The sequence below is a fragment of the Diabrotica virgifera genome, chromosome 7 (genome assembly GCF_917563875.1).
Source record: "Diabrotica virgifera virgifera chromosome 7, PGI_DIABVI_V3a".
Classification (NCBI taxonomy): domain Eukaryota; kingdom Metazoa; phylum Arthropoda; class Insecta; order Coleoptera; family Chrysomelidae; genus Diabrotica; species Diabrotica virgifera.
In genome coordinates this window covers 180822628-180844088 of record NC_065449.1, presented here as the reverse complement: position 1 = coordinate 180844088, position 21461 = coordinate 180822628, and the positions used below count along the sequence as shown (strand labels likewise).

The 21461-nt window shown below is 34.3% G+C and overlaps 1 protein-coding gene across 1 annotated transcript in view; it reads right to left on the bottom strand.

Annotated features, from left to right (window-relative positions):
• Positions 1 to 21461, bottom strand: part of LOC114326180 (transmembrane protein 47) — a 182305-nt gene that overhangs the window by 10800 nt on the left and 150044 nt on the right. The window contains exon 4 of the mRNA XM_028274446.2: positions 1652 to 1714. Within this exon, the coding sequence (XP_028130247.1) occupies positions 1652 to 1714 (63 nt within the window). The remainder of the gene's footprint in view (positions 1 to 1651; positions 1715 to 21461) is intronic.

Sequence of the window (21461 nt, the reverse complement as noted above, 5' to 3'; positions counted from 1 at the left end):
CAAAATACTTTCTCCATTGGCGGCTTACCTCTTCGTCGTCTGTGAGCAATTGTCCTGCGTCGTCTTTTATAAATCTTGGGCTGTTGATCGTGTTGCCCGTCATTGTTTTTAGGTCCCTATAAAACTGTCTAGACTGACCGGTTCTATGTTCCTCCTCGAGTTGCTGTATTCGTGCTTCTAGGTACAGTTTCTTTTTTCTTCTCAAAAGTCTTCTCGTTTGAGTCCTTACTCTGTTGTAGTCTTCCCTCTTCTCTTCTGTAGGTCGTGTTAGTAACTCCAGCCTCTTGATTGCTTTCTGCTGTAAGCTTTGTTCTCACTCCTGGTCAAACTACTGGTTTTTCTTCTTGTTGTTCCTTTCTTTCCCTATAGTTTCCGCTGCGGCGCTTTCTATGGCGTTTGTTATATTTTGCCATTTCTAGTCTAAGGTCAATTCTGGTGTTGATGTTTCTTCTTCTTCCAGTGTCTGCAATTTATTTTGAATCAGTCACTGATATTGGCGTTCATTATCAGGTAGATCGAGCCTTGAAATGTTCCATCTGTTTCCTTGTTGGCGTTGCTTTGGATGTCTCGTGTTTAGCCTTGTTCTCTACATATCCTATATACATATCCTAATAATGATTCCTGTAAACAAATCTACTTTTCCATATATTTATATTTATTAATTATACAACAGGAATGGATTAAAATAATACAGTAATATTGTCCTTTGTAATAACATTGGCTGCGAGAGGTTTTTTTACAAATTAGTTTTTAAAAAGTTACACAACAGCGTTGTACGAATATCGGAAGTTTTCCAACAAAACAGCAGCTTATTTAAATCTGGTACATGTTAATGGATTTACAGGATATTGTTTTATGCGTATTTGGGCGACATTGCTAGTAAATAGAGGTAGAGACAATATTCAGTTAAAAAAATATGGCGTTGAAATCCAGCACCGTAGCGAATGGTATATGGACGTCTCATTAGGTACATGCCAAGTAAAAACTAGGAATATATTAAAAATAGAAAATCTACAGTTTCGTTTTGATTTAAATTAGTCTCCTGCCATCCTCCGATAGTACTATTTCTAGGTCTACCTGTTGTCAAGGAGGCTCTGCAGAAGACAGATTTACACCAACACGTCCGTAGTTTCTCGGTATAAAATAAAACTATTTATACCGCAGTATGGTTAGAACGCCCTCATCGACATCTTCATGGATTTCTGACACTCATGATTTTAGGCAATAAGTCCTTATTTTAACTGTTAATTGTAATTCCAATAAATTATTATTACTCCTAAGTCCAAATATGTAGTTTTGTTATTGTATCCCGATTACAAAAATGTCGAGTTAACTTTGATGTATTTTTAAAACTATTTTTGTTTGTAGGTTATGGAAAGTGACACATGCTAACCAGGAGAGCACTTTCTTGGCTGATATGTGTCACTAAAGCTTCATTTACCTACACATGGCAAGTTTACTGGATGAAAGTAGTTGAGGCCATTAAACTTGCCACGTATAAATAACAGGAAAGTGCTAGCAAGTGCACTTTCCTGTTTTTTACGCATGGCAAGTTTAGTGGTCGCAAGTACTTTCAGTCAGTAAACTTGCTAAGTGTAAACGAAGCTTAGCATAAATGGGACAGTAAAATAGGGAGGGATATAAAACTTACCTAAATTGAGTTCTGCTGCAAAACACACTGGGTATATAATGAGCGCTATGAGGATGGACACCACTAAAAAATAAAATATATTATTAAATATTTGTGATTCACAAAAAGTCATTAGAAACTAATTTTATCAGAATAGTCGGTATTATGTGAATTCGGCGGTAAATAAAAAGTGATAGTACAAGTATATGTTACCAAAACAATAGAACCAAAATAACTACTTGTTCTAAAGAATATAATAAAATGAATAAAAAGCAAAAGTTTTATTAAGGTCCACTTTTTCAAAACATGATTATCTTTTATTATCTTTCATGATTTATCAGTATTTATAGTTGTAACCATTAAATCTAACAGTGTAAAATTGACACAATCCTTTTTAGCTAAAACAATGAAACACTGAAAACGTTTGTTTTCTATACTTCCACAAAATTTATTACAACTATGTAACTACAGCTGTTTAGGCAGAGAACCTTTCTCAAGTGATTTAGTTTACTCTGTTTGCCTTTTTAAAGTCTTTAACTGAAGAGGTTGAGGAGTGGGGAGCTGTTTGTCTCGAGTTCATCCAGAATTATATCTTTATTTTTCAAAAGACTAAGTTTTCACTCTAATGGCATATAACATATCCCACCAGAATGAAAACAATGGGAACCTTCTCTGGTTACACCTCCGAGGCTTCTACAATTTGCAAGCCATACGGATGCTGAGACTAAGGAAGATGAGGGAATTCTACAATTTACAATTCACGTCACATCTGCTCAGCGCGGTAAAGTTCCAACGAGACTGGTTCCCTTCATACTCCACACAGAGTAAATGTAAATCAAAAATGAATAACCATTTTCAATTTCGTTGCAAAACGAAAATACAGCCGAACCATATTCCAGTCCAATCAGAGAGTGCTGCAAGCACCTCTACCGGTTTCGAAACTTATTAGTCTCTCATCAGGAGGCACATATGCTGCTCTCCCTGATCCAACCAAAACAAACCCCAGCGTGCAGTCCCGAATTGCAACGAACGAAATGGCATAGATGCCCTAGCGGCAACTGCTAGCAAAAAAATAAGTTTTCACTCTAATGGCATATAACATATTCCACCAGAATGAAAACAATGGGTTATTCATTGATCAATCAATGAAAATGGTTATTCATTTTTTTTCTTTATTTTTCAATTTATTAATTTCCATAGATTCTAATAAAGATAGCTTAAGGCCTTTATTTTGAATATGCAGAATTTGAAACTGTTCATTAAAAGAATGATTATGATCTAGAAGGTGAAGTGCGTATGTAGACGTGTCTGTTTTTCTATTGTTGAAAGCCCTTTCGTGTTCTGCTATCCGTTTGTCAAAGGTTCTGCCAGTTTGACCGATGTAAGTTTTCAGACAGTCACCACAAGTTAGTTTGTAAACACCACTCTGTAGTTGTTTTCTCCCTCGGCTCTTATTGTTCTTAATATATTTGCTTAAGTTGTTGTTAGTTCTGAAAGCTGGTTTTATTCCTTTCTTTTTTATATATCTGGCTATTTTTGTTGTTATCTTGACAGTATATGTGATAGAGCTTTCTGTGGTGGTGGATAAACTAATTTCAGGGCTTTCTTATGGAGTTTTTGGTTTAAAATTTTGTTAATTGTTTGCTCGTTATAGCCATTGTTTACTTCTATTTGTTTAATGATGTTCAGTTCTATCTCGAAGTTATTTTTTGACATGGAAATTTCTGTCAGTCTATGTATCATGCTATGGTAGGCTGCTAATTTGTGTTGTGTAGGATGGGATGATGAATTGTGTATAGTTGTATCAGTATGGGTAGGTTTATGATATACGGAGAACTCATGTTTGTTGTGTAGTCTGGTAATTGTTACATCTATAAAGTTTATGGACTTATTCTGTTCTGTTTCTATTGTAAACTCAATATTACTATGAAGTGAATTAATGTATGATAGAAATTGGTCAAGTTGCCTGTTAGTTCCTGTAAAGCATACTAGTATATCATCCACGTATCTCCACCAATATACTAGTATGCTTTACAGGAACTAACAGGCACCTCGACCAATTTCTATCATACATTAATTCACTTCATAGTAATATTGAGGTTACAATAGAAACAGAACAGAATAAGTCCATAAACTTTCCAAATTTAACAATTACCAGACTACACAACAAACATGAGTTCTCCGTATATCATAAACCTACCCATACTGATACAACTATACACAATTCATCATCCCATCCTACACAACACAAATTAGCAGCCTACCATAGCATGATACATAGACTGACAGAAATTCCCATGTCAAAAAATAACTTCGAGATAGAACTGAACATCATTAAACAAACAGCAGTAAACAATGGCTATAACGAACAAACAATTAACAAAATTTTAAACCAAAAACTCCATAAGAAAGCCCTGAAATTAGTTTATCCACCACCACAGAAAGAACCCAGTACCTTCTGCTCTATCATATATACTGGCAAGATAACAACAAAAATAGCCAGATACATAAAAAAGAAAGGAATAACATCAGCTTTCAGAACTAACAACAACTTAAGCAAATATATTAAGAACAATAAGAGCCAAGGGAGAAAACAACTACAGAGTGGTGTTTACAAACTAACTTGTGGTGACTGTCCGAAAACTTACATCGGTCAAACTGGTAGAACCTTTGACAAACGGATAGCAGAACACAAAAGGGCTTTCAACAATAGAAAAACAGACACGTCTACATAAGCACTTCACCTTCTAGATCATAATCATTTTTTTAATGAACAGTTTCAAATTCTGCATATTCAAAATAAAGGCCTTAAGCTATCTTTATTAGACTCTATGGAAATTAATAAATTGAAAAATAAAGATATAATTCTGAATGACCAACTCGAGACAAACAGCTCCCCACTCCTCAACCTCTTCAGTTAAAGACTTTAAAAAGGCAAACACATAGTAAACTAAATCACTTGAGAAAAGCACTCTGCCGAAACAGCTGTAGTCACATAGTTGTAATCAATTTTGTGGAAGTATAGAAAACCAACGTTTTCAGTGTTTTATTGTTAGATAAAATGAACTTCCAACAAGTAACGGTCGAATCCATTAATTAATCCTTTTTAGGTTTGTGTTATAGGTCTGGATCCCACGTATGAAAAAAAGTTGATTAATAGCAAGCTGAAAATTTGTTAATAGCTTAAGGGTGTCTAGTCGGACAAACTTTGATATATGGGAACACTGGAACGGGGGAAGTTTTAATTGTGGAACAGGTTAAAAATTTGGAACGGTCAGACCACGAAAACGGCACATGTATTTTGTCCGACAGATCAGACTTAAACTCTCCGAACAGAGATTAAACTCTCTTGCAAAAATCAGACTGCTATTTATCACCAAATGGGCGTTTTAATGAGTGGAACATGGAGAATATGTCAAATGACAGGAATTATGACAGGTGATAAATAGCAGTCTGATTTTTGCATGAGAGTTTAATCTCTGTTCGGAGAGTTTAAGTCTGTTCTGTCGGACAAAATAAATGTGCCGTTTTCGTGGTCTGACCGTTCCAAATTTTTAAACTGTTCCACAATTTATTAAAACTGCCCCTGTTTCAGTGTTCCCATATATCAAAGTTTATCCTACTAGACACCCTTAAGCTATTAACAAATTTTCAGCTTGCTATTAATCAACTTTTTTTTCATACGCGGGATCCAGACCTATTAATAATAGTCCTACTATCAATCTACTGTAACTGTCCTACTAACAATCCAAGTTAAACTAATAGGAATATGCATAATGCAATATAAAGTGTCTGTTACCAAGTGGTTCTTTATTAAAATTACTTTTGAAAATTATTGTCTTTCTAACCCCCTAATTTGAACGAGGTAAAGTTAACACAGACAATACAAAAGCAACTCAAATTAGCAAATAGAGGATTATCGTCAAAATGTTTTACTTGACCCAATCCAGATTTTCGAATTCTATTGGAATAACCTTGTGTTATTGAAGATTTCCCCTTTCGTCATCGATCTTTTGCATCGTTGGTTAGTCTTTAGGACTACAAATTTGAAGTCATTTTGACATTAGTGATAAAAGACTTTGGCAACTGTTAAAGCTACTTTTAATTTGAAGGTTTATCTTGCGCATGACTTGATCTGCAAAATCGTTTCTTTTTCTACTTCCATACGAGCTGTAGTCAAGAAAGGCCTTCATCTTTCGCAAAAATCCTGTGTCAATTCATCATCTACAATATAAATCAATAATATTTTGCGCCACCACAATTTCTAGACATATTAGTCTGGGCTGATTATCGGAGAATAGGCCATTTTTGGGAAAAGTTATTTACCAGCAATTTTATTGGTGGAATCGAATTATAAGATCCTATATATTAATAATATAGGTATGCAAAGTCCTCAGATAGTGTGCTACTTTTTTTATAAACAAAATGGCGCCCGAAAATCGTGTTTTTTTCAATGATTGCTCTATAACTCCGAAGATTTTAACTTTACAACAAAAACACTCAAATAAAAATTTACCGTGATTAAATTCTGCATAGAGCCGTGTTTTTCCCGATCTGCTCCGACGAAAATTTTCCTCGGAAAATGCGGGTTTTCCCAACAAAATCTTTAATTTTCAAATAAAGTTTTAGATAAGTAATTATTTACCAATAATTAAATAATTTGGTGACATAAAAGCCTTCTTGGTTTAGATTATAGTTCCAGAAGCTGGTGAAAATTAAACGAATATTTTAGCAACAATTCAATTGTTAATTAATAATTTACGGTCGCAATAATAACCAAAACAATTATGATGCACTGATCAAACTTTGAAATCTTATAAAGATGAGATGCCTGTTTAACATTTTGTCGACAAAATATAAATTTTTTATTTTTTTGCATAATCTTTAAATGTTTTGAAAAAAATAGTTATAAACAAATTAACGTTTCTCAGAAAGTTTTTATTATATTATAATTTAAAAAAATAGCTAAAATGCGCATTTCAAATATCTTGAAAATGAATGCTTTAAAACTTTTTTGCAATCATTTGCAAAAAAGTTATGAAACAGCAAAATAAACATACTATTACTACAGTGTTAATAATTTTTTTTAATTCTTTCAAAGCGTAGAAGTGAGTTTAAAGTACAAGCTAATTATTTATAAAACAGCTTTATGGTTATATTTTAATTAAAGATTATAAATATATTTTTTTGTAATTTACACGCGCGAAAGTAGAATAATACAGTACCATAGCTACCCGCCCACATACACAACTCGCGCGAGTTTAAGCGTGTCAGTCGCTTCGAGTGAACATTTTATCTCCGGCTCTGTATCAAGCCTACTTTCGCGCTAAAAATTACAAAAAAAAAGTATTTTTAATCTTTGATTAAAATATAACCATTGCACTAATTTTTGACATTCTTTGTGAGTAATTAGATTGTACCATAGACTCACTTTTAAGCTTTGAAACAATTAAAACAAATTATAAGCAATGGAGTTTCGTATATTTATTTTGCTGTTTCCTAACTGTTTTGCAAATGGTTGGAAAATTTTTTTAAAGCATTCATTTTCAAGACCTATGAAATACGCATTTTAAGTATTTTTTAAAATTAGAATATAATAAACAATTTCTAAGAAATGTTAATTTGTTTATAACAATTTTTTTAAACATTTAAAGATTATGCAAAAAAATGAAAAATTTATATTTTGTCGACAAAATATTAAATAGGCATCACACCTTTATAATCTTTCTAAGTTTGATCAATGTCTCGTGATTACTTTGGTTGTTATTGCGACTGTAAATTGCTAATTAACAATTGAATTGTTGCTAAAATATTCGTTTCATTTTAACCGGCTTCTGAATTTATAATCTATACCAAGAAAGCTTTTATTTCACCAAGCTATATAATTATTAATAAATAATTACTGGCCCAAAAAATTTATTTGAAAATTCGAGATTTTGTTGGGAAAACCCACATTTTCCGAGGAAAATTTTCGTCGGAGCAAATCGGGAAAAACATGTCTCTATGTAGAATTAAATTAGGGTGAATTTGTATTTGAGTATTTTTGGTGTAAAGTTAAAATCTTCGGAGTTATAGAGCAATAATTGAAAAAAATACGATTGGTCGGCGCCATTTTGCTTATAAAAAAAGGAGCACACTATCTGTGGACTTTGCATACATATATTAATAATATATAAGATCTTATAATTCGATTAAAGCAATAAAATCGCTGGTAAATAACCTTTCTTTGTACTTTACTAATTAGACCCACGTATTATAACTATTTTTTTTTCAAAATTTAAAGATTATGCAAAAAAAAGAAAAATTTATATTTTGTCGATAAAATATTAAACAAGCATCTCATCTTTATAATCTTTATAAGTTTGATCAATGTATCATGATTATTTTGGTTATTATTGCGATCGTAAATTGTTAATTAACAATTGAATTGTTGCTAAAATATTCGTTTAATTTTCACCGGCTTTTGGAATTACAATCTATACCAAGAAATCTTTGATGTCACTAAGTTATTTAATTATTGATTAATAATTACTTACCTAAAACTTTATTTGAAAATTATAGTTTTTGTTAGGAAAACCCGCATTTTCCGAGGAAAATTTTCGTCGGAGCAAATCGTGAAAAACATATCTCTATGCAGAATTTAATTGCGGTGAATTTTTATTTGAGTATTTTTGTTGTAAAGTTAAAATCTTCGGAGTTATAGAGCAATAATTGAAACAAATACGATTTGTCGGCGCCATTTTGTTTATAAAAAAAGTAGCACACTATCTGCGGACTTTGCATACCTATATTATTAATATATAGGATCTTATAATTCGATTCCAGCAATAAAATTGCTGGTAAATAACTTTTCCATGAATTTTGCTAATTAGCCCAGAGTATATGTCATTAAGGCCATCGGTACATAATTCGCAAATATTTTACGGCTATCCCTACTTTTTCTGTCTTTACAAGACAAATTACGTGTAATAAAATTCACACTGGTATGGATATGTAAACATTACTAGAATGTCATTCTACTTGACAATGTCATCATTAACTTTAAAGAGATGGCTTTTGAATGTTCTTGGATAACTGTTATTTGTATAATTGCAAATTATTAATTCAGTTAATAAATGTGATTATTTCATTCATAGGAGATTCTGACCAATAGAAAGCTACAGAAATCTGATTTAAATCGATAATTTTTGATAATCTCCCGTCGTTAAGTATATTACGTCAGATGCCCTTCGTTGCTACGAAAAAATACATTCAGTGACATTAATGACAATTAATGTTTTAAAAATTATAAAAGTGATGACTTTCAATCGTCAAATATTTATAAAAACTGTGTGTTTAATGGTACTTACATAAATAAATTACAATAAAATTTTGGTTTTGAACAGTTTTATTCATGAAATAATCGCAACAAATTGCACTCGATCTCTGAAATTAATATAGAATTTTTGCTCTCGTGACACTTTGACGTAATTTCACTCGCCTTCGGCTCGTGAAATTAAAACTGTCAAAGTGTCACTCGGGAAAAATTCAATAATTTCAGAGCTCTTGTGCAATTACTACTGATAATTTTTTCACTAACTATGCATTCAGTGATTGTAATAATTTATATGTACAACAAAAACTAATACTCAATCGAGAAAAGAGGAAAAGTGTTAAAGTGATTTTTTAATAATATCTTGTTACTATGGAACGCTTACAATTTTGAACATCTTTAACAACAAAATACTTGTTTCACAGAATATATCCTGATGTATTCTCTGCTTGGATCTTTCATAAATAATAATAAACAATAAATAACTTTTTATTAAGTTCACGTCTTAAATCAATTATTTATCAAATACACTATCAATATTAAATACCTACACTATCAACAACTCAAAATATTCCCGATGCCATGTCAAATATTGTCTTGTCATAATATTCTATTTGACTCAGTGCGTTGTATGACAAAGATAGCGAATGCTCGATTTGGAAAATATCACCACGGACATGGTGTCCATTTTTTTCAAATCCTGAAAAAACTAATAAATATTTTTAAAAAATTTAAACGCAGAATGAAAGACTAAATTATTATCGAGGGCCGAAAGTCCCTTAGAATAAATAAAAAGTTTCTTTTGAATGAGATATTTGAAATTAAAAAAATCACACTACATTTTCTCTTAGTTTTTCACCCCTGTAACTTATCAATAGGTTTGTTCTAGCATTAGTTTCAAACGGTTTGAAACCATCAGCGAATAGTGGACCAGCGCGAGTAGAGGGGATAGCACTGGCGACTGTATTATGTTCTCTCACTGACCAACTGTTTTCTGACGGTTTCTGACTAGTTTGAATGTTTGCTAGAACAAACCTAATATAAACATTATGGAAGTTTTCAGGGACTTTCGGCCCTCGGTAAGAACGTAATCTTTCATTCTGCGTTTAAATTTTTCAAAAATACTTATTAGTTTTCTCAGGATTCGAAAAAAAGTGAATCCCCATTTGAATAGCATTGCAGCCGAAAATACGTACCCATCCCCTTAATGTTGACCAAGTTTGTAATATCTTGAGGATCAATAAATAATTGCTTCTACATAATATACACTCAATGACAAAATTATGGAATATTTTGAAATTATCATGTGAAATGAAATTATTAGTGCCGCAATCTTTCGCCCTCCCAGTGTCATAGGAATAGGATTTCTTTTCCGAAAGCGATGTTTAAAGTCTCCTCTAATAATTGCTTGATCGTATTTAGATATGATATGGGCTATATGGTGGCCAATATAATCATTGAATTTTTTTATTTAGCTTAATGCCTCGCCAACTAATTTGCACGGTACAGTTAGTAGAGGATCCGATATAAGGTCGATTTGCACCGATCTGTTTAATGGACAAAAATTATTGGATATGTAATTTAGCATGTTAACAATTACAAAAAACAAGTGTTGTCCGACCTAATCTTTTTCTAACTATAATTAATTAATAATTAAAAAATTACATTTTTTTTATGAATTAAAAAAAATTCGACCCGGGCAGATATTATTTCAGATTTTTTGGACCATTCTAAACAAAAAAGATCTTTGGTAATTTTTCTATAAAGTTGATCGTTTTCGAGTTATAAACAATTTAAAACTGAAAAAAGAACGAAAGATGACAATTTTTAAGGCTCAAAAACACAAGTAAAAAATTTCAAATTTTTAATTATCAAGTACATAAATTCAAGTTCAAACCTTTTTCTATCAGGTCTCGATATGAATTTTAGCCGTGTTTTATTCTAAAACATATTTTTTTAATTGTTAATGAAGAAGGTTTCTTATGGGGAGACGGGCATTAACAACTAAAAAACAATGTTTCAGAATGAAATAAGTTCAAAAGTCTTATCAAGTACTGATAAAATAAGGTTTAAGTTTGAATATAGGTACTTCGTAATTTCAAAAATGTCTTTTTTTACTTATGTTTTTGAGCCTTGAAAATCGTCATCTTTCGTTCTTTTTTCAGTTTTAAATTGTATATAACTATAAAACGATCAACTTTAGAGAAAAATTACAAAGGACCTTTTTTGTTTAGAATGACCTAAAAAATCTGAAATAATCTCTGCCGGGTCAATTTTTTTAATTCATAAAAAAATGTCATTTTTTATTTATTAATTAATTATAAGACTAAGTTTTCATTCTAATGGCATATAACATATCCCACCAGAATGAAAACAATAGGAACCTTCTCTGGTTACACCTCCGAGGCTTCTACAATTTGCAAGCCATACGGATGCTGAGACTAAGGAAGATGAGGGAATTCTACAATTTACAATTCACGTCACATCTGCTCAGCGCGGTAAAGTTCCAACGAGACTGGTTCCCTTCATACTCCACACAGAGTAAATGTAAATCAAAAATGAATAACCATTTTCAATTTCGTTGCAAAACGAAAATACAGCCGAACCATATTCCAGTCCAATCAGAGAGTGCTGCAAGCACCTCTACCGGTTTCGAAACTTATTAGTCTCTCATCAGGAGGCACATATGCTGCTCTCCCTGATCCAACCAAAACAAACCCCAGCGTGCAGTCCCGAATTGCAACGAACGAAATGGCATAGATGCCCTAGCGGCAACTGCTAGCAAAAGACTAAGTTTTCACTCTAATGGCATATAACATATCCCACCAGAATGAAAACAATAGGAACCTTCTCTGGTTACACCTCCGAGGCTTCTACAATTTGCAAGCCATACGGATGCTGAGACTAAGGAAGATGAGGGAATTCTACAATTTACAATTCACGTCACATCTGCTCAGCGCGGTAAAGTTCCAACGAGACTGGTTCCCTTCATACTCCACACAGAGTAAATGTAAATCAAAAATGAATAACCATTTTCAATTTCGTTGCAAAACGAAAATACAGCCGAACCATATTCCAGTCCAATCAGAGAGTGCTGCAAGCACCTCTACCGGTTTCGAAACTTATTAGTCTCTCATCAGGAGGCACATATGCTGCTCTCCCTGATCCAACCAAAACAAACCCCAGCGTGCAGTCCCGAATTGCAACGAACGAAATGGCATAGATGCCCTAGCGGCAACTGCTAGCAAAAGACTAAGTTTTCACTCTAATGGCATATAACATATCCCACCAGAATGAAAACAATAGGAACCTTCTCTGGTTACACCTCCGAGGCTTCTACAATTTGCAAGCCATACGGATGCTGAGACTAAGGAAGATGAGGGAATTCTACAATTTACAATTCACGTCACATCTGCTCAGCGCGGTAAAGTTCCAACGAGACTGGTTCCCTTCATACTCCACACAGAGTAAATGTAAATCAAAAATGAATAACCATTTTCAATTTCGTTGCAAAACGAAAATACAGCCGAACCATATTCCAGTCCAATCAGAGAGTGCTGCAAGCACCTCTACCGGTTTCGAAACTTATTAGTCTCTCATCAGGAGGCACATATGCTGCTCTCCCTGATCCAACCAAAACAAACCCCAGCGTGCAGTCCCGAATTGGAACGAACGAAATGGCATAGATGCCCTAGCGGCAACTGCTAGCAAAAGACTAAGTTTTCACTCTAATGGCATATAACAGCCTCGGAGGTGTAACCAGAGAAGGTTCCTATTGTTTTCATTCTGGTGGGATATGTTATATGCCATTAGAGTGAAATCTTAGTCTTTTGCTAGCAGTTGCCGCTAGGGCATCTATGCCATTTCGTTCGTTCCAATTCGGGACTGCACGCTGGGGTTTGTTTTGGTTGGATCAGGGAGAGCAGCATATGTGCCTCCTGATGAGAGACCAATAAGTTTCGAAACCGGTAGAGGTGCTTGCAGCACTCTCTGATTGGACTGGAATATGGTTCGGCTGTATTTTCGTTTTGCAACGAAATTGAAAATGGTTATTCATTTTTGATTTACATTTACTCTGTGTGGAGTATGAAGGGAACCAGTCTCGTTGGAACTTTACCGCGCTGAGCAGATGTGACGTGAATTGTAAATTGTAGAATTCCCTCATCTTCCTTAGTCTCAGCATCCGTATGGCTTGCAAATTGTAGAAGCCTCGGAGGTGTAACCAGAGAAGGTTCCTATTGTTTTCATTCTGGTGGGATATGTTATATGCCATTAGAGTGAAAACTTAGTCTTTTGCTAGCAGTTGCCGCTAGGGCATCTATGCCATTTCGTTCGTTGCAATTCGGGACTGCACGCTGGGGTTTGTTTTGGTTGGATCAGGGAGAGCAGCATATGTGCCTCCTGATGAGAGACTAATAAGTTTCGAAACCGGTAGAGGTGCTTGCAGCACTCTCTGATTGGACTGGAATATGGTTCGGCTGTATTTTCGTTTTGCAACGAAATTGAAAATGGTTATTCATTTTTGATTTACATTTACTCTGTGTGGAGTATGAAGGGAACCAGTCTCGTTGGAACTTTACCGCGCTGAGCAGATGTGACGTGAATTGTAAATTGTAGAATTCCCTCATCTTCCTTAGTCTCAGCATCCGTATGGCTTGCAAATTGTAGAAGCCTCGGAGGTGTAACCAGAGAAGGTTCCTATTGTTTTCATTCTGGTGGGATATGTTATATGCCATTAGAGTGAAAACTTAGTCTTTTGCTAGCAGTTGCCGCTAGGGCATCTATGCCATTTCGTTCGTTGCAATTCGGGACTGCACGCTGGGGTTTGTTTTGGTTGGATCAGGGAGAGCAGCATATGTGCCTCCTGATGAGAGACTAATAAGTTTCGAAACCGGTAGAGGTGCTTGCAGCACTCTCTGATTGGACTGGAATATGGTTCGGCTGTATTTTCGTTTTGCAACGAAATTGAAAATGGTTATTCATTTTTAATTAATTATAGTTAGAACAAGATTAGATCGGGGAACCCTTGTTTTTTGTAATTGTTAACATGTTAAATTAGATATCCAATAATTTTTATCCATTAAACAGATCAGTGCAAATCGACCTTATATCGTATCTTAGACTAAGTGGATTTTTCCAATCAGGTACTTAGTGTAATGTGTAGTGTTGAGTTGAGTAAGAATCTTTTACATTGAATATAATCAAGGTAAGTATTCACTATTCTAGCGACATGAGGACGTGCGTTATCGTGTATTAGCACGAATCTGTCATATTCAACATGGCTGGCAAATGGCAAAACATAATCTTCTATAATGTTTGTAATGATGTGATGCCAGCGATGTGCCGGTCGACCGAAAACAACCATAGGAGCAGCCGTGTTGGCGCATAGCACCGCTGGGGGAAAAAGAAGGAGTAGTGGCACCGAGAGCATATTTAAGGCGAGCCAGGAGAATGAGAAAATCAGTCGTTGCTAGCGAATTGAACTATCAATGGCTCGACAGCTAGTGCTAGCTGGATGGGCAAAGATGCACCGTTTGTGAGGTGGAACTATGCCTAGGCGAACGCCACCGTGATGAAGTGGAGTTTTGCCATGACCGTTATCGCAGGAGGCGGAAGTAGCGAGGAAGGAGTGATTACGCGCCGCATTGAAGTGAAATGCGGATCGGAATATAGGGCTATGTTGATTTAACGTAGCGAGGTTGTTATTGTATTATATTGTATTGTTTATCGTATCATTTTAATGTTGCTATTATGACTGTAATAAAGTTTGATATTGTTTTTCCTTTGCAGAAGACGGAATTATATTTTATTTTATTTGTTTTAAACTGTATACAATTATCTTAAATATATTTACTTTATTTTTAACCTGTGTTTTACTGAGTCTGTCGTCCTGAAAGAGCTACCTGTTACATGTTTTCAGTGTATGTACATGTCAGCTGCCCTTCACTTCCACAAGTTCGGTATGTTCTTTCCAAGTAATACCGCTCCATAGCACTATTCCGCCACCACCAAAACTAACGCTCTGTATAAGATTACAACTGGCATACCATCATCATCATCATCTTGGTGCTACAGTCCTTAGAGGGCCTCGACCTTCTCAAGCTTTTTACGTCATTCTGTTCTGTCTCTTGCTTGCATTTTCCAGTTGCCTACTCCGATTTTCTCGGCATCTTGTGTTACCCCGTCCATCCACCTCAACTTTGGTCTACCCCGTCTTCTTATTCCCACGGGTTGAGCTGTTACAATCTTTTTTATTACGTTCGATTCAGGGGCCCGGGCTACATGTCCTGGCCACTGCAGGCGGTTTCGCTTAATTACAGTGATATCTTTTCCACAACTGTCATACCGTTCGCCATATTGTATGGAACCGAGGTTGACGAAACTTCGTCTACAAAAGAGTTGGCGAACGGTAGACCAGTGGCAACCACATTAGCCCAGTCGGGATAGCATTTGACCTTGCATTAGGAGCTGCCCCAAATTTTATTTTGTCAATCTTTAGAGGGAGTCAATAGTAGTGTAAATTTAAAATCTCGACTGAATTCCCCGTTGCGTTCGCCGCCATCTTGATTTTAAGAGAGAACCGTTTTTGCTCAATATCTCCGCCATTTTCGACTTTTCGATAAAAAGTGTAAACATTGAAGTTATTAAAAATACGATTTTCTATAATTTCGTTCATTATAATTTTTTTCGTGAGGTCGATATTTTCCGAGTTATGGGGGGAAAATACTAACAGTTAGAGCATAATTATTGAATTATTGAATTATCTCGTTTATTATTAGTTTTACAACAAACATGTACGTATAAAAAAACGAAGAGAATTATATTTTGTACAATTTTGATTTCTTTAATTTTTTTGATTAAATCAATATTTAAGGTAGTACGTACGCGGTAAAGGTGCGAGGGTAGACGTGATTGATTTTATAGCAATTGTTTTTGTTCAATATCTCCGCCATTTTCAACTTTTCGACAAAAAGTGTAAGGACTGAAATAGTTGCAATTACGATTTACTACAATTTTTTGAGAAAACCAGTGGCGGGTCTACGAGGGGGGTGTGGAAATTCTCCCAACAGGGTCCAAAATTTAAAAAAAAATTGTTGGAATGTAAAAATATATATAAGCTGACATGAAACTTAAAATATCGACAGACAAATTCAACCAATAAAACCCGCTAGTTAATAAAATGAAGTGAAATTAATGCATAATATTATAAGATATTATTTATGTCTTTTATGTACTTAGTTTGGTTGGTGTTTCATTGGAAGTTTCAAAAATTGTATAAAATATTATTCTCTTTATTTTTGTTTATGTACAATTATGTCGTAAAGTTATTAATAAATGAGACAATTCAATAATTATGCTTCCCCTATTCTTCCACTATTTTCCCCCTTAACTCGGAAAATATTGATCGGATAAAAAAATTGTGCAATAGAATATGTAGGAAATGGCATTTCCAAAAAATTTATTTTCTACCGTTTTTGTCGAAAAGTTGAAAATTGCGGAGATATTAAGCAATAACGGTTTTCCTTTAAAATCAATATGGCGGCTAAGGCAACCGCATAATTCAGTCGCGATTTTAAATTTACACTACTATTGATCTCCTCTAATGGAGAGAATTATAAAATTTGGGGCAGCTCGGAAACAAGATTCAATTCAATAATTATGCTCCCCCACCACTTTTTACTTATCTCGGAAAATATCAACCGCATAAAAAAAATTGTTAAAAAGAAATTGTAGGAAATCATATTTGGAACAATTTTAGTTGAAAATGGCGTATATATTGAACAAAAACAATTGCTATAATATCAATCAAGTCTTACCCTCGCGCAAATACCGCATACGTACTACCTTAAATATTAATTTTAGCAAAAAAATGAAAGAGATCAAAATTGTGTAGAATTTAATTCTCCCTATTTTTGTATAGGTACATTTTTGTCGTAGAACTAATAATATACGAGATAATTTAATATTTATGCTCCAACTGTCACTATTTTCCGCCATAACTCGGAAAATATCGACCGCACAAAAAAATTGTACTAATAGAAATTATAGAAAATAACATTTTCAACAATTTCGGTTGGTATACTTTTTGTTGAAAAGTTGAAAATGGCGGAGATATTGAGCAAAAGCGGTTCTCATTTAAAATCAAGATGGCGGCTAACGCAACGGCGGAATTCAGTCGAGATTTTAAATTTACACTACTATTGACCCCCTCTACAGATCAGAAAAATAAAATTTGGGGCAGCTCCTAATGCAAGGTTAATCCTGTTATTCGTCTAACCCGACTGGACTACATACAGAGCGTTAGCACAGCATAATAAACCAACCAGCAAGAACACGCTACGATGCCGCCTTTGAAGTTAAAAAGTACAGAGCCGCCATTGACTGAGGGTGACCGAGTGTACAACCGTTGTACAACTCAGTTGTGATGTGATGTGTTCGTTCAGCAGTGTTGCCGATGTCACGATATGAAATTATAAGCCCCTGCTAAAATTATCAGATTTTGCTAAAAATTATCTTAAAATTTTTGATCTTAGTAGTTTCTAAGGGTAATAAAAATACATTAAGAGTAAACAGTAGCGGGTCATCAATATTTTTGTTTTTCGAAAGTTCTGCGAACTTTCAACAGTGAGGCAACAGTGCGTCGGTAATTAGACACTGACAGTGACATTATACTATCAAAACAATAACTTTTATACTCATAGGCGCACTAAATGTTGCCGAGTCAGTCACGTTCGATTTCTTGTTATAGAAAATCGATTTTTAGTAGTCTCAATGTGACACATAATCTAGGCATGGGATAAAAAGTTTATTTGAAGAAATTGTATTTTTTTGTTCTTCTTAATGGCGGTACAAGCTCCTTTTTGATATATTTTATTTAGTTCTAGAGTAATTTCCACATACTAACATATTTCTCAAATTGGGCTCTGTACCGCCATTCTTTATTATATTACGAATATGTGTGCCAAATATCTCGACAAAATATTCAAAATTACAGCCGCAATCTTGGACCGCGTTTGTTGCTACCTGTTGATCGCTACTGTTGCCTCTTAAGAAAAAGTTATTTTATTCAACTTAACTTGTTAATTCAAAAATACTTGTAACAAAATATATGTAATATCATATACTATAATAAAACTAATTTACATCAGGAACGCTTTCAGATAAAAATTTCCTCATCCTCATCTTGTGAAAATGAAGACTTTATGTGAATAAATTTAGAAGACTTTCTGTGAAATTTTTTGTCTGTTTGAAATAAAAAGAGTAACATTATTTTACTCCTTCACTTGCTAACACTAATCTATTTAATATTTGCTCACATATCACATTTGAACCTGGACAAAAAGGATATCTAAGAAAACGTGATTTTTTTATTTCTGCACTGCTGCAGTATCAGTTAATGCACTAACTTTATACCAGTAAAAGATTCTTTTTGAATATTTTTTGGAATTTCTGCACAAGATTAACAATACAATCGCCATTCATCGTCAATATTTTGTATTATGTCTATAATACTGCCGATTTGCTACACTGTCTGGTACACGCGGAAAATGGCCGACGATCTGCGCAGTAATAGTGCGCGAACTTTTCCCGCCTTCTAGTGTGTCACTGCTGTTGGGTTTTCTATGCTGTGGCGCGCTGTGGCGTTAGTTTTGGAGGTGGCATGGCGGCACCAGAGACATATTGGCATAGTGTTATGGAGCGGAATTGCTTGGAAAGTACATATCGAATTTATAGAGGTGATTGGGCGAATGACAGCTGACATGTACATTGAAATCATATTCCACATTTTTGTCCACGAGTGTATATACGTAAAATTCCTTTCGTTCAAACGGGGAAACATATAACATGTACAATGTTGGTAAAATTATTCCCGAATCAAAAGTTCTATATTGTTTTATTTCATTGTCCATGTACATGTTATACATAAATCAGAGATACGCCCCTGGCTAGACCTCATTTACATAGAAAACATGTATGTAAACCGTATTGTCAAGTGTTTGGCGTTTTTTAAAATAAAATTAACAAATTCGGAACTAAATCAATACTGTACTGCAAAATTGACAATCCAGATTTAAATTTTTTACGAATTATTTACGTTTTGCACTATTTGCTGAATACATAAAACATATGGAGACCATTAGAATTATGTTTTTTATTTATATAGCGCAGGTTCGTTTGCTTGTTTGTTAACATACGACAAATAATTTTAGTTTATGAAAAAGACAGTAAGTAATAAAATAACGATTTTCCGAAAACACTAGAAGCTAAAAATCTTTTCATTACTACGCTCTGTTTTTAAACTAGGCGGAGTAATTCAAAACCGCGCCGTAATGCTTGTTTGTAATTGGTCGAACCGCAGGCAAGTTTACTCCACTGTTATGAAATTTTGACACTATTGACATTTATGAAATTTCGACACTACTGATATGGTAAGTTAATTACGTTATATCGGGATTTCTTTTTTTAATTTAATTTTTAGATTTCTTGTCTTCTTTTATATCATAAACCACTGACAAAGCCAATAAACTGGATGGGACTAGTTAGTTTCATATATCTACAGTTAACTACAGTCTTAAAATTTACGAATAGAAATATATTATGGCGAAGCCTCGTCTCCTAGAGTTTTGTATAAATTCGATAAAAAATCAGTCATTCCTTGGTGGTTTTTATGGTCGCTGAACACGAATATTATGTCGGCAATTGTCACCGATGCACCTGGCGCACAGTAGGTGACTGGTCGCCTGGAGTTTTATAGAAATTCGATACAAAATCAGTTCGTCCTGGGCACCAGGTGCCTCGGAGACCATTGCCGACATGATGTTCGTATTCAGCGATTCCAAAAACACTTCCGAGTGACGAGTTTGCACTGATTTTGTATCCTTTTACAAAATTGCAGGAGACATGGCCCATCCTGGTCACTGGGTGCCTCGGAGACCATCGCCGTCAACGATGTTCAACGATTCCAAAAACCCCCGAGTAATAAGATTATTGCATACGGACCAATCCCGAATACCAGGTGCCTAGGATACTATTGCCGTCATGATATTCGCATTCAGCAGTGGCGTAGCTGAAGATTGGGGCCCCCGCGACGATTTTTGTGGGCCCCCGTATTATAAACATAACTACAACTAATAACAGTATAATTATTAAAATATGTATAAATGGCAATATTTGGCCTTTCTTTAATAAGTCTTCATCACATAGTGTTAAGAGGAAACAGTAGCGATCAACAGGTAGCAAAAACGCGTTCCAAGATTGCGGCTGTAATTTTGAATATTTTTTCGAGATATTTGGCACACGTATTCGTAATATAATAAAGAATGGCGGTACAGACAGAGCCCAATTTGAAAAATATATTAATATGTGGAAATTACTCTGTAATTAAATACAATATTAAAAAAACGAGCCTGTACCGCCATTAAGAAGAACAAAAAAATACACTTTCTTCAAATAAACTTTTTTATCCGATGCCTAGATTTTGTGTCATTTTGGAACTACTAAAATTTTTTATTTCATTAGTAGTTCCAAAATGACGCAAAATCTAGGCATCGGATAAAAAAGTTTATTTGAAGAAAGTGTATTTTTTGTGCTTCTTAATGGCGGTACAGGCTCGTTTTTTTAATATTTTATTTAATTACAGAGTAATTTCCACATATTAATATATTTTTCAAATTGGGCTCTGTACCGCCATTCTTTATTATATTACGAATACATGTGCCAAATATCTCGAAAAAATATTCAAAATTACAGCCGCAATCTTGGAACGCGTTTTCGCTACCTGTTGATCGCTACTGTTTCCTCTTAATAGATTTTTTTGAATAGACATGAACACCTATTATACAATCATACATGTCTCTTAACCTGACGAACCTATTAGTAAGTTGTTGCAATATTATATCTAAATTTACATTGAAAACTTCAAAACTTTTTTGCTATAAGTTATTTTTTCCTGGCAGCTTTTTTTTATACATTTTATCTGATTATTTTTAAATTCCGGTATTCCCCACTATTCTGCTATTCCAGCTGCTTCCGCTAAAGTTTCGGAAAACGAATTTCTCATTTCTCGAAGATTATCACGAGTTTTTTCAAAAAGTTGAGGGCGATTAACTCTGCCGTTTCAGATTGCAAAAGTTTTGATAGCAGATTAATAAAGTTAAGTATTTTCGATTGAATAGTAATGTTAACGACAAATTCAAAATTATCATATTATGCTCTAATAATGCATTAGCTTCTAATTTTTCATCGTTATTTTAGATAGCAATGAAATTTTCGTTACAGATTTCATTACTTGTCGGAAAGCACAACGCAAAGCCATAACAGCATCATGTCTGGATGACCACCGGGTTTCACATAACTCTTTAAGTGTTGGCAAACGCGATGAATCCAAAGTCATAATAGTACATAATACATCTAATCTTTTAATACTTGCACTAAAAAAACATACAATCTTTTAATTATAATCTAAAAAAAACCAACTCCTGTACACCATCAACGGCATCATTCAACACTAGGTTCAGA